Source organism: Grammomys surdaster, unplaced genomic scaffold (genome assembly GCF_004785775.1).
Source record: "Grammomys surdaster isolate TR1022 unplaced genomic scaffold, NIH_TR_1.0 198, whole genome shotgun sequence".
NCBI classification, from domain to species: domain Eukaryota; kingdom Metazoa; phylum Chordata; class Mammalia; order Rodentia; family Muridae; genus Grammomys; species Grammomys surdaster.
In genome coordinates this window covers 3,103,818-3,116,993 of record NW_021604643.1, presented here as the reverse complement: position 1 = coordinate 3,116,993, position 13,176 = coordinate 3,103,818, and the positions used below count along the sequence as shown (strand labels likewise).

The 13,176-nt window shown below is 43.5% G+C and overlaps 1 protein-coding gene across 1 annotated transcript; it reads left to right on the top strand.

The window, feature by feature from the left end:
* Positions 1–1,197: 1,197 nt before the first annotated feature.
* Rfk (riboflavin kinase) lies at positions 1,198–8,811 on the top strand. The gene is made up of 4 exons (XM_028770103.1): positions 1,198–1,344; positions 2,395–2,546; positions 6,010–6,112; positions 6,950–8,811. Exons 1-4 carry the CDS (start codon positions 1,263–1,265, stop codon positions 7,078–7,080), a joined length of 468 nt encoding a protein of 155 aa, XP_028625936.1. The 5' UTR covers positions 1,198–1,262; the 3' UTR covers positions 7,081–8,811.
* The last annotated feature ends 4,365 nt before the right edge of the window (positions 8,812–13,176 follow it).

The following is a 13,176-nucleotide window of genomic DNA, read 5'->3' as shown; positions in this document are numbered from 1 at the left end:
AGCCCACCCTAAACCAGAGGTTTAGGCCTCATCTCTCCACACAATGACTGTGATAACAACCAGGGTAAATGACTACATTCTTAGTTTCTTAGGTCTAAATAGTCCATGCTGGCCTCCTTATCTGACTCCTGGAATTATAGGTATGCGTGACCATGCCTGGCTCACACTTTAGGCAATCTGTTAAGAAGTTTTCTTTTTCTGTTTTTAAATCTTATTCATTCATTCATTCATTCATTCATTCATTCATTCATTTTACATCCCAATATCAGTGGCCCCTCCTCCCAGTTCCCCCCTCACACAGATCCCCCAATTAAGTATTTTTCATACATCAGCAGTTCAAGGAAGCAGTCTGCATTCCAATTCCGGTTTATCTATGGCTATTGTGAGCTTGCAGCCACAGTCGTTTAAACCTTTCTAAAGACTTCTGTTAGACTGTTTACTGTGTCAGTTTCCTATGGGGCCTGGGTTACAAATCCGTAGCCTTAATTCTCTAGCACCTTTGCAGTGTGCTTTGTTCTTTCAACAGATACTTGTTTTATGCAGGTCTAAAGGTAGTGAGTTATCTCAATTGATTGGTCAGGTACAAATACTTGTTTTGTGTTAGTGTACTAGAGTCAAGGAAATGAAACTTCACCAAGAATGTCCCTTTTGTACCAATATAGAGAATACGTATTTAACATCAGCTGAACAGTCTCAGAGTTACATACAAGTAAGGGAAAAGAAAGTGGCTGCCAAGTCTAGGCAGAATTTTATTCAAAATTGTGCAGGAAAATAGAACAATTTGTGAGCAATGCTTATTTCAGCAAAGCCCAAACCGAAAAGCTGAAAAGGAGACCATTAGAGGTTGGGTCACGGGTGAGGGCGGGGCCACAGCGGCAAGGGCGGGACCTCAACCGCAGGGTTTGGACCCGGGAGGAGGATAGTCGCCGCCACAACCACGCAGAGCCCGGCCAGGCCTCTGGGCGGGGCTGCAACACCGGGGGCGGGGCTACCGCTGGGGAGTAACGGAAGCCGAGCAGGCTGGTCGCCTGGGCCGCAGACCTGTGCGTTCGCTGAGGTTGTCGTAGTTCCGGCCGAGCGGCGGCTGGGTTCTGGCGCCTGGCGGCTGTCCTGCGGGCAGGTACTGGTAGCGGTGGGTGTCCCGCTCCGCCGGCCCAGCTCCCGCGGGATCCCCGGCTGGTCCGGGCCCGGGCGCCGCACTCACGGCGGCTCCGTCGCAGGTACGGAGCGAGGAGCAGCCCGCGTCCTCCGAGGTCAGCGTCATGAGGAGCCTGCCGTTCTTCTGCCGCGGCCAGGTGGTGCGCGGCTTCGGCCGCGGCTCCAAGCAACTGGGCATCCCCACAGGTGAGCGCGTCGTGGGGCCGTGGAGCTCTGGACTGTGGGCAGGGGACCCTGTGGCCTCGCTTCTGCCTCTGGGGACGAGCTGCGGAGCCCCGTCCTGGAAGGTATTGCAGGTTGGATTGGCCGAACTCTCAAGCTGTTGAAAGTTCTATTCTTCTGATGTTACTGTGTAGTGATCGATGACAACACGGGTAGTTCTATGAGAGCCAACGTTTATTTGGTGTGACTACATAAGTTTTAGTAATCAAGACTAGATTGCCCATTCTTAAAAATGATACCTTGGGCTGTGCCTTGACCTGTTAAATCAACCTTTGTATTTGGGATTTCGGGTTGTGTTTTTTGAAAATAATCTTTTTAAGTAAGTGACTCAGCCTACGTAGGAGCGTTACTAGGAAAGAGCAGGCAGGGACTTTCTGTTTGTTTTAATTCAAACAGATGAGGTCTCGCTCGGTTTCCCAGGCTTCTTCTTCTTCTTTTTTTGGTTTTTCGAGACAGGGTTTCTCTGTATAGCCCTGGCTGTCCTGGAACTCACTCTGTAGACCAGGCTGTCCTGGAACTCAGAAATCCACCTGCCTCTGCCTCCCAAGTGCTGGGATTAAAGGCGTGCGCCACCACCACCCGGCTACCCAGGCTTCTGTTGCTGAGTTCTGGGGATTTCTCGTAGCCTTCTGAGTGGGGACTACATGGACAATTTCCGATGAACCTCCACAGCCTTTGTTTCCACTTGGGCATTTTCGTGTGGCTTTCTTTCTTTCTTTCTTTCTTTCTTTCTTTCTTTCTTTCTTTCTTTCTTTCTTTCTCTCTCTCTCTCTCTCTCTCTCTCTCTCTCTCTCTCTCTTTCTTTCTTTCTTTCTTTCTTACTTGCCTTGTGCCTCATTTCTGACCTGTGCTGTCTGAAGAGACGTTCAAGTCAGAATGTGGAGAGTTGGATTGTAGTCTTAGAAAGAAAAAAAAGATCCTGGGAGTGTAACGATTCAGGTTAACCTTTTAATGTGTTTTAAATCAGTACTTAATGTGACACTTGCAGCAATGATTGTGTTTACTTTTATTTAGCCAATTTTCCTGAACAAGTAGTAGACAACCTTCCAGCTGATGTGTCCACTGGCATTTATTATGGTTGGGCCAGCGTCGGGAGTGGAGATGTCCATAAAATGGTGGTGAGCATAGGATGGAATCCGTACTACAAGAATGTGAAAAAGTCCATGGTAAGAGTCACATTTTGCTCTTTTGAACGCACACAGAACTCTTCAGCTTACTTAAGGGTTTCAAAGTGTAAAGTATTGCCAAACGTGGTGGCGTACTTCTTGGGCTGAGACTTTCTGAGTTCAGGAATAGACAGGGTGTGGCGTCACACACCTTTAATCTCAGCACTTGGGTTAGGTGGATCTCTGAGTTCAAGGTCAGACTGGTGTATATAGTTCCAGGAGAGTCAAGACTAATAGATCTTAACTCAAACAGACAAATAACAGGGAAAAAAAGTACCCCCGGGGTGTATGCTATCCTACACTTCCACTTCATTCCTGACCTACTCCCAAACATGTAATTGGATTAGGCTTTTGTAGTAATTTTCTGTTAATGTCTCTGCATTTTGATTGACAGCTATAATCCATATAGATTAAACATTTTATTTTTAATTGTGGATGTGTGCATGAGCTCAGGTGCCCATGGAGGCCAGAAAGGTTGGATCCACTGGAGCTGGAGTTAGCCCAAGCTGTCTAGCTTGGATGCTGGGAACCAAACTTGGGTCTTCATGGGTTGTTAACTGCTGAGCTTTCACCGCAGCCCTCCATTTCAATTTAAAGTGACTGCTGCAGCCGGGCAGTGGTGGCGCACACCTTTAATCCCAGCACTTGGGAGGCAGAGGCAGACGGATTTCTGAGTTCGAGGCCAGCCTGGTCTACAGAGTGAGTTCCAGGACAGCCAGGGCTACACAGAGAAACCCTGTCTCGAAAAACAAAAAAATAAAAATAAAAAAATAAAAAAAATAAAGTGACTGCTGCAACCATACTGTTGGACATGCCTGCCATCCGAACACTCAGTCACCAATTCGGGAGGAAGAGGAGCCTGTATTGTACTGTGAGATCTTATCTCAAACAAGAGTATAGAAGGACTTCCATTGTGTTGCTTTTTGTTTTCAGTATGTCCTATAAATGGGCTTTTCCACATCCCTCAAAATTACCTGTTTTATTTGGTCATTTTTCTGTTTGACACAAGAAAACTGTAGCTCAAACATTTGAGTCTTCCTCCTCTGGTCTTCCTTGTGCTAGATGGCAGATGTGAGCTACCAGATACTAAAACGATATTTAAACGACAAATATAAACGACATTTATATTTGTCAGAAATAAAAAATGAAGTGTTATTTTGTTTGCTTATAAGACAGAGTCTCACTGTGTAACCTTACTTACTCCCAGAAATCCATCCATCTGTCTCTGTGTCCACCTGGACCTCTCCAGTGCTGGGATTAAATGTGCCATCATGCTGAGTTGTTTTGTTTGTTTAAGGGTCTATTTCAACCTTCTAAGTACCAGGATTACAAGCATGGACCACTAAAGAGACTCAAAAATGATGCTCTTTAAAAAGCATTTCTTTGGATCATTGATTGCCTTAAGATACACTGCTTACTGTAGTGTGCTTTAACCTCATCCCTGTTCTTTCTTCTTCATCTTTTTTTAACTAACATTGCTGGGAATCCAAGTAGGCTTCATATCTAGGGCCACAGCATACTAGGCCAGCATTCTACTTAGCCTCTCTCACCTTAAGTCTTTTTTTCTGCCCTATGTATCCCCACAGCTTGCATACTTACTGCATTTGGGTTACTCTTTTGTAGCCCAAGTGTGTGGAAAAAGCAGAGTTAGTGGTAGAGTTTTATGGTCTTGCTGTGTTACCTCAGCTGACCTTGAACTCATGAGCCATTTTCTGCCTCCTGAGTGCCAGGCCTGTGCTGAACTTTTAACTTTGAGGAGTTAATAAGAGAGAACTGTGTCAGAAAACCGCAGAATTAAGATGCTGATGTAGCAGACCAGTGGTTCTCAACCTTCCTAATGCTGTGGCCCTTTAATACGGTTCCTCATGATGTGGTAACTCCCAACCTTAGACGTATTTTCATTGCTACTTCATAACTGTAACTTTGCTATGGTTATGAATCATAATGTAAATATTTTTGGAGATAGAGGTTTGCCAAGGGGGTCAAGACAGGTTGGGGACTGCTGTAATAGATAGTAATGACCATTCTCTCCCTAAAGAGTTCATGTCTCTGAGGTTGTGTTGATTGTTTAGTGGGCTGAAAATTGTTGGGGAGATAAGAAAAAGTTGATATGAGAACGGTCACCAGGTTTTCTGTGGGGAGAGGAAGGAAAAGGGAGGAGTTGTTTCCTTTCCTTTGTAAGCTACTCAGATAACAGAAATAATATTATCAAGCCCATTTCTGGGCTGCCTTGAATTCTTCTGATGGGAGAAACTCACTCATGATCAGGGTGCTCATGCAGTTCAGGGCAGGCTATTTAATTTTAATGTTATTTTTCAATATTAGCCATCTATGAAGAATATTTTACCCTAATAGTGTTGTCCCATTAATTTTAATAAGATTAATTTCATTTTAGGTAAAGGTCATTTTCTTTTATAGCTTGTGTTTTTAATAATCTAACTGGGGATCAAACTCAGGTCTTCTAGATTGGTGCCAACCACCTTTACCCACTAAGCCATCTCGCCTGTTTTTGAGAAGGGTTCTCCATAGCTTAATCATGCCTAGCTCCCGAGTGCTGGGATTTCAGGAGCTGTTGTCTATCCTTGGGCCCTTTAGCACACTGACTGTCCATAGAATTAAAACAGCTCTTCCAGAGTGAGCCTGAGACCTTGCCCATACCTAAGAAGTCTAACACTGAGCTGTATCCAGGGGCCCAACCCCTTCTGTTTTTATTTGAGATGGCTTCAGTAAGTTGCACAGGCTGGCCTTGAATTTGCTCTGGAGCCCAGACAGGACTCTTGCTACAGCCTCTTCAGTAGCTGGAATCACAAGCTTGCAACCAGCGGGTCTGATTGTTGTTAGTGTAAATTCCCTAGTTCTCTTTTCACATTTTCTTGGATAGTTTTGGTTTTATATTAATTTTTGAGGAGCTTGTTGGTTTTTCTGTTCCTCTTATTTTTAAGGGTCTTTTTGAAATGTGGATATAAAAGAACATGTGCCAAGAACTTCCCTCTAAATTGAGAAGATGGGGAAGAACTGTAGCAGCTGAGGCTCCTTTGTTAAGTTGCTGAAGGCTCAAGCAGCCTGCACATGCATGCCTGCCTGCAGTCTCAGTCCCCGGGAGCTCAAGGCCACCCTGGGCTGCATCCAAGACTGTCTTTACTCAAGGTGTAGTATGTAGGTCTTTGGAGGGCTTATCCAGTGAATAAAAGACTGAGTTTGATCCCTAGCAGGGAAGGAGAAAAGAATTACAATAACTGGATGGACTCCAGGGTTTTATGGGTATTTTGGTTTGGTTGGTTTGGTTCTTTGTTGTTGTTTTTGTTTTTTTCAGCATAGGGTTTCTCTGTGTAGCACTCACTGTCCTGGAACTCACTCTATAGACCTCTAGATCTTAAGAATAAAACCTGGGTCTTCTGGAAGAGGACATCTCTACAGCCCTGCCCCCCACTGTTGTAATCTTTTTCAACATTTTTGTCTATAGGAAACCCATATCATCCATACCTTCAAAGAGGACTTCTATGGGGAAATTCTCAATGTGGCCATTGTTGGCTACCTCAGACCTGAAAAGAACTTTGATTCTTTGGGTAAGAGTTTATATTACTCTTCAATACTACTACAGCTACAACTGTGTAGGCAAGACAGCAGGCATATGTTTGAGCGTTTATTAATGCATGTTAGGCACTATAGTTTAAGTAGCCTACAAGTTAATCGCTCTCACTTTAAGTAGCCGTGTGCGATGTTGTCATGCCCATTTTGTTGTTAAGTAGCCACAGAAAGACTAAGTTAGTGCCTTAGTCTGTTTTCTGTTGCTCTGACCCAGTACTAGGTGTGTATATGGTTCTAGTTCTGGAGTCAAGAGCATGATAGGAGCATGTGTTCAGTACTTGGTGAGGGCCTTCTTGCTGCCTTAGTGGGTGGGCATCACAGGGTGGGGCGAAGAGAGCTCTTGCCTAACAGCCATTCTCTGTACTCAGGAGTCCATTCTGCCCTCCTGGCCACTCCCCAAAGTTCCCATTCCCAAATACCTTCAACCTTAAGGACTTAGTTTCTAGTACCTGAGTTCCAGGGGACACCCGAGTCATATAGCACTTAGGTGGTGAGTGGTGGCACCTGGCATCTGACCCTGCAGGGCTGTATGGGCAGTAGATGCTGGAAGTGTAAAAGGGTAATTAGAGATTTGTTTCTGGTGTCTTCAGGTGCCTGTTGGTATAGTGTGACAAACCCTGGGATGTGAAGGGTTCCTTTACAAGAGAACACTTTATATGACACTGGCTTTCCCTGGAGAGAAAGACGATACCAACATTGACTGAGTCCCGGTCCTTTCCCAGAGCTATGGCTAGGGTGCTTAGTCTGTTTTTAGGAGAGCCTGAGCAAAGGAGTGGTAACATGTATTATTAGAATTTTTTTTTCTTTTTTTCCAGAGTCACTTATTTCTGCGATTCAAGGTGATATTGAAGAAGCTAAAAAACAACTGGATTTACCAGAACATTTGAAACTCAAAGAGGACAATTTCTTCCAAGTTTCTAAAGACAAAATTATGAATGGCCACTGATGAGAAGTACTTTCCCTGTCCACCCACTAGTGTCTCAGTGCTTCTGATACAGTCTCATCCTGTTCCTATTTTAAATCAAGCGTTTCTCTGTAGATGTCAAGAGGCCTCCAGCAGTTAGCTCCATCATGTTGCATAGTACTGAAGAGTCATGCAGAAATCAAGACTTTAATGTAATATGTTGATTAAAATGTAGCGCTAGAAAGCTAGTGTCTTGTAATAAAAATAAAGTCTGTGAGTGTGGGTGGAAAAGCAAGTTACTGAGGAAAATGAGGACTGGCCGTAGTTCTTGTGACCATATGTGCTGATGCTGGTGAGCCCAGCAAGCATGCACTGCTGAACAGAAGCTTTCCAGGACATGCACTACACACACGCATAGCTTACCCAAGGAGGAAAATCTAGAGTTACTTTATTATTTCATACATTAATATATTTTTAGAATCTTGTAAGCTTTCGTGAGCCTTGAGTCACTCATTCCCCATGAGGTCACTTCCTGGTAGTGTCCCAATGCTCTGTGTGGAGTTACTTCAGGTTGAAGTGGCCTTGATCGCCCCCGCATCAGGTTTTCGCTTTTCTGCGGTGTACTGAGGATCCAACCCAGTGCCTTACATGCTAGCAAATGTGACCACTGAACTAGGCTCTTGGCCCCCCTTTTTTTTTAAAGCCATACGATGTCTACATGTTTCCTTTTTGAAGAATAGATGTTTTTGCTCTTTAACATTTTGTGATTTTTGGTTTCTTCCTTTTTGGCATACCCGACAAACATGTGGCTCAGAGATTGCTTGTGTGTGTGCGCCATTCTGCTCAAAACTAAATGATGGTCAAGTGCAAGGATGCATTGTATTTTTAAGAAAAATAAAACAATCTGTATTTATAGACTTGCTTGGAATTGAAATGAACACAGCCAGTTCCTACCCAACCCTGCCCTGCCCTTTTTTTTTTCTAAACTGCTCTCGTATGTTTTCAAAGTAAATATAGTTCTCTATGAATAGGTACTTAAATATTATTTAAAAGTCCTTTTAGCTTCAGAAACAGAAAAAGTTTTAGTTGCATATCTTTCTATCTCCTGGTTTCCCTCTTATTCTAACTTGGCGGCTTGAGTTGTGTATGTTAGCAGAAGGTTGACATTGGATGACCGGGACTGCTTTGGGCTTATCAGTGCATTGAATCATCATTTGTTGAGTGGCAGCAGGTTTGCTGAGACAGAGGCACTGCCTGGTGAGAGTGTACATGTTAAAATAGGCAATTTTAACAACACACAGACTTGCTCTCTGCATGTGTGTGCAAGTGGGTATATGGGGAGGGATGGAACTCAGCCCTGTGAATGTGTTCTATGACTGAGCAACATCCCTAGTCTTCAAAATAAAATTTTTGATGTTGGAAATCCCATATTTAAAGGAAGCCTTAATTATCAATGGATTTATGAAGGAAAGTTAAAACAAACAAACAAACAAACATGGACAGTACAAAGTAGATCTGTGGGTTTTTTTTTGTTTAGTAAGAGTAGTTTGTTAATTATGTCCTTATTAAGTATATCAACATTCATGGCTGATGTCATCTCACGTTTTGTTAAACAGTCATTACTTTGGAATTATATAGTGTGTGGTTTAGGGCTTAGTTAATTCTCTAGAGTTAAAAAACTGTGTTGTGGATGTATTATGAGAAGTTACAGTACCACTTTGATTGGTCTGAATGTTTGCAGGCCTTGGAATAAAATTTGACTGTTATTTTTTTGCCCTCTTCCCCTGTAAACTTGAATCCTGTATCTGTTTCGGATTTATTGGCTGATTGTTACCCTAAGGTGTATTTACAGTCCTGAATAGACCTATCAAATAATAATGCTCATGTGACTAAGAGCTTTTGCCTTCAAGGACCCCCCTTCCCAGGGATTCCAAGGATCTTTCCTCCTTTTAAGAGATCTTACAAGATCTCTGTATACCTGGCTATCCTTGAAAGTACAGAGATCCAGCTGCTGCTTCCTTCTGAATGCTGGCATTAAAACTGTCCATCAAGCCTGACAAACCCTCCCCACCCCCCTTTAAAATTCCTGTAGCAAGGTGACTTCGTGGAAAGGATTTAGAGGATATCAGTACTCAAAAAGTCAACTCTAAGTTCCCATTAGGAGTTTGACAAGTCTGAGTCTGTATAATCCTTGAGACTGTTTTGTAACCATGGCTTGTGCCATCAACCCCACACATTGCTGCAGGGAATTCTTGCCTGTTACATATAAGTACATTTAAGCACTCATCTAAGCTCTGAGATGGCTTAGCAGCTTGCAGGTAGAGGCGATGGGGAGGTGTAAGAACCAGTAGCTTGGAAGTTACGAGAACAGTCTTTGCTGTTGTCTTCCAGTTCACCTTGTACTTGGGACAGATGTGAGACTGATAGAAGAAAATCAGTTTCATCTTTACAGACTAAGCTAGGAAACAAATCAGACCTACCAAAGAGGATGTGATCATAGGAGTCAGAAACACTGGGTGGAGAGTTTTCCACAGATGGGAGAGAATCTGAGTACTTGAAATGAGTGTATAAAGTAATTAGCATGGCCATGCTATGTCAAGGTTGTGGGAAGCCAGGTATGGTAGCATGCTCCTGGAGCTCTAGCATTAGTGAGGCTAAAGCAAGGGCACTTCAGCCCTGAAGATTGAGAAGACCTGATCAGCATAGTAAGGTCATCTTTAAAAAAGAGGGGGAGGGGTGGGGTTAGGTCTGTAGTTCATACATAGTGGCTATACTTAGCATCTATGAGGCCCTGGTTTCAATCCCCAGCACCAAACCCAAAACAAGAACAAAAGTCACTTGTATATTTAGAGTATTCAGAAAGTTGGGAAACAGGATGAACTTTTGAGTTGGCTTTCTGTCCTTTGTTTTGCTTTTGTTTTTGACACAGGATTTTGCTATGTGTGTAGTCTAGGCCCACTGGGAATTGACTGATGTCATTGTGCCTCAGTTTCCTAAGCGCTGGGATTATGCGTGCTCTGTCATGCCTGACCAGCAGTAAATACTGTTGTGCTACAGCTCAAACCTCAAGTAACTGCATGCTGGGCAAGTAGTCTAAACAGCTCCATCCCCAACCCCTTGAACCCTTAATCTCATTACTTAGTTCTGCTAAGAACATCTTAGGATGAGGTTTAATTTGTCTGTATAGCCCTTGCTGACCTTAAATTCAGAGATCTACCTGCCTTTGCCTCCCAAGTTCTAGGATTAAAGGTGTGCTCCACCATACTCAGCTTAGGTTGGTTGGTTTGTTTTCTGTTTTGCTTGTTTTTTATTTTGTGTTCATCTGTGTGTATGGTTGTGTGTGTGTGTGTGTTGTGTGTGTGTGTGTGTTTGTGTGTGTGTGCACAATGGTGTGTGTATGATGGTCAGAGGACCCTGGGAGTGAGTTCTCTTCTATCAAGTGGGTCCTAGGATTGAATGCAGATTGCCAAGCTTGGTGGCAAGTGCCTTTGTAACACTTGAGCATCTTGCTGGCCTGGGATCTAACTTTTTAGAAACAGGGCCTTGTTATATTTCTCAGTCTGGCCTTCAGCTTAAACTGCTACCTAAAACTTCCCAAGTGCTGGGATTGCAGGTGTGTGCCACTGTGTGGCTGAACTGTGTGAGAACTTCTACCTGGGCTTCATTAGTCAACTTGCTTCTTCCTCTGCAGGTCACATCTTCCAGTTTTATACCAACAGTTGCATTTTCTTTATTTTATGTGCATGTGTGTTTGTCTGCATGTATGTCTGTGCACCACATGCATACAGTGTCCAAGGAAGCCAGAAAAGGGTGTCTGATGTCCTGGGACTGGCCTTATGGGTGGTTTTGAGCCACTGTAAATGCTGGGAAGTGAACCCAGGTCCTCTGGAAGAGCAAGTGGTACTCTTAACCGCTGAGCCATCTCTCTGCCCCCAATTTTAGTTTTTACTCAGTGTATTCCAGAGCTACATTTATTTAATGTTTTTGGGAAATAAAGACTGGAAGTCATTGTAGGTCATGTGGGTTCTACCCAGAGTCATGTTCACCAATTGCTTGCTGCCAACCTAGTCACTCGAGAATTCCAGGTCAGGACAAAGGTCCTTTTAGACTCCTGAGTTTTCTATGATTTTTCTGGGGCTAAGCAGGGAGTAATTTCACTTACAGATTTGAAGGCATTTCATAGTAAAGGTTGTCCATGTAGTCTTTGTGTCAAATGAAGGTAGGTGTGTGTGTGTGTGTGTAAGTGTAAGTTTCAGATCTATTTCCTTAAATCAACAGTACCTGTTAATAGTGTTCCGAGAGTTCCAATATGTTTCAAAATTGAAGTTTTCTCTTACTCTGATTTTCTTTTACTCTTACTTAAGCTGCTTTCTTTTCCTGTGGATTTTCCTTAGCCTTTTTTTTCCCCTCTTAGAAAACAGAGGTCTGCCAAGTGCACACTGGAGGCAGAGATAGAAGTCTCCAAAACCAAGAAGGTCTCATACTCCATCTACTGCCCAGTGTTGGTTTGGGTTTTTAAAGAAAGTCTCCTCTGTGTAGTCCAGACTGGCTGGAACCTGTGTTCCTGCATGAGTGCTCAGAGTGTCTATGTCTGAAACATGGCAGACATGTTTGTGTCTTCCCCCAGTGTCAGAATATACTGAATAAATTCACAAAGTGCTATATCAGCTGGGTGAAATTTGCCAAATAGCTCTGTTTTCCATTGATAGCTGGTATTGGCAATCACATGTTTTTTATTTCAATCTTATGTGCTCAGATCACATGTGTTTTACACAGGTATGTATGCATGGAAAAGCCTAGAAAAGAGACTACAAAGGAAGCCTCCTTGGAGGCAGAGGCACATAGCTGATATAGTTGCAAGCTGAAGGTCTGGGGACAGTCTGGAGTTCTTTGGCTTGTGAAGTTTCGATAAGCCAGTCAGTCAGATGACCAGGTAGACAGGTTGGTGGGCCCATCACATTGTCAGCTGTGTTTTTCATGGAGTCCAAATAACACCTTAGTTGGTTTTGTGTTTCCAGGCCTGGATTTTCTGAGAGGACATTAGTACACACATGAGCCCATTTTTTCAGTCTCCTTTGATACATTTACAGATGGCCCCTTTTCACATATTTGTGCATGTCACATTACAAGACTGAAACCTCTCCTGCCCATTTCTGCCTTCCCCATCGGAAATTGCAGTTAGAGATGGGAAGGAGGTGAAGCAGTGTGCTTTATTCATGCCCCCAGATGATGAAGGACAGATGATGAAGGGATTCTTCACTAAGGACACACACACATGTATTGGTTCACCTTACATTGCGTGGCTGAGCTCTGTTTGTCATGACTCCATAGAAAGAAATGCACCAGGAAACTGGTGATATTCTGCCTCTGCTGGCTTCTTGCCACTTCCATTTCATTGGATTGGCAGTGATGTCAGCTGATACAGACTCACATGGAGTTTTGCTAAGGCAGACCTGTGGTGAGGCAAACCCCATGGAGGACAAGTAATGTTAAGCGGACACTGACTGGGACTTGCTTGCATAGTTAGCTTTGCAATGAATTTGTTGGTCCTACATCTTCACTGATCTTCACTTCATTGAGAGAGGCATGGTGGAGAACTCCTGGTCCCTGCTCATTGAGGTCACTCCTGACTTGTGCTGATTGGGTTGAGGCCTGGCTGTTTCTGCTAGGTCACGCCACCGCTGCTGATTCGTGTTTGCTATCCCGACACTACTGAACTGGACTACTGGTATATTCATGAAGTGTTTGCAAGTGGCTCAAGCTGCCACCAATGATTCCTGTGAACTGAACTGCCAATTTCCTGACAACACAGATGGGATTTGCTCCAAAGAGCAATTTCTAAACAGGTTCACTTCCCCCATATAGCTTTTCTTTTCCACTACCTCTGGCGGGTGATGGGCCAGGAGGGAGGTTAAAGCATTTAAAAACCATCATTAAAATTAGGGTTGAAAAAAAAATCCAAGCCAACAGAGCACACTAGGGATATTACAACTGAATTTCTCCAGAGGGGAAAAGTTACAGAGAACTCACTTTGTTTAGAGACTTCAGTGAACTTACCCAGGCAGGTTTGGTCTTTCCCCACCAAATCTAAGGCTTTTCAAACTATGCAATCTGAAATCTAATTAGCATGTTGTAAGT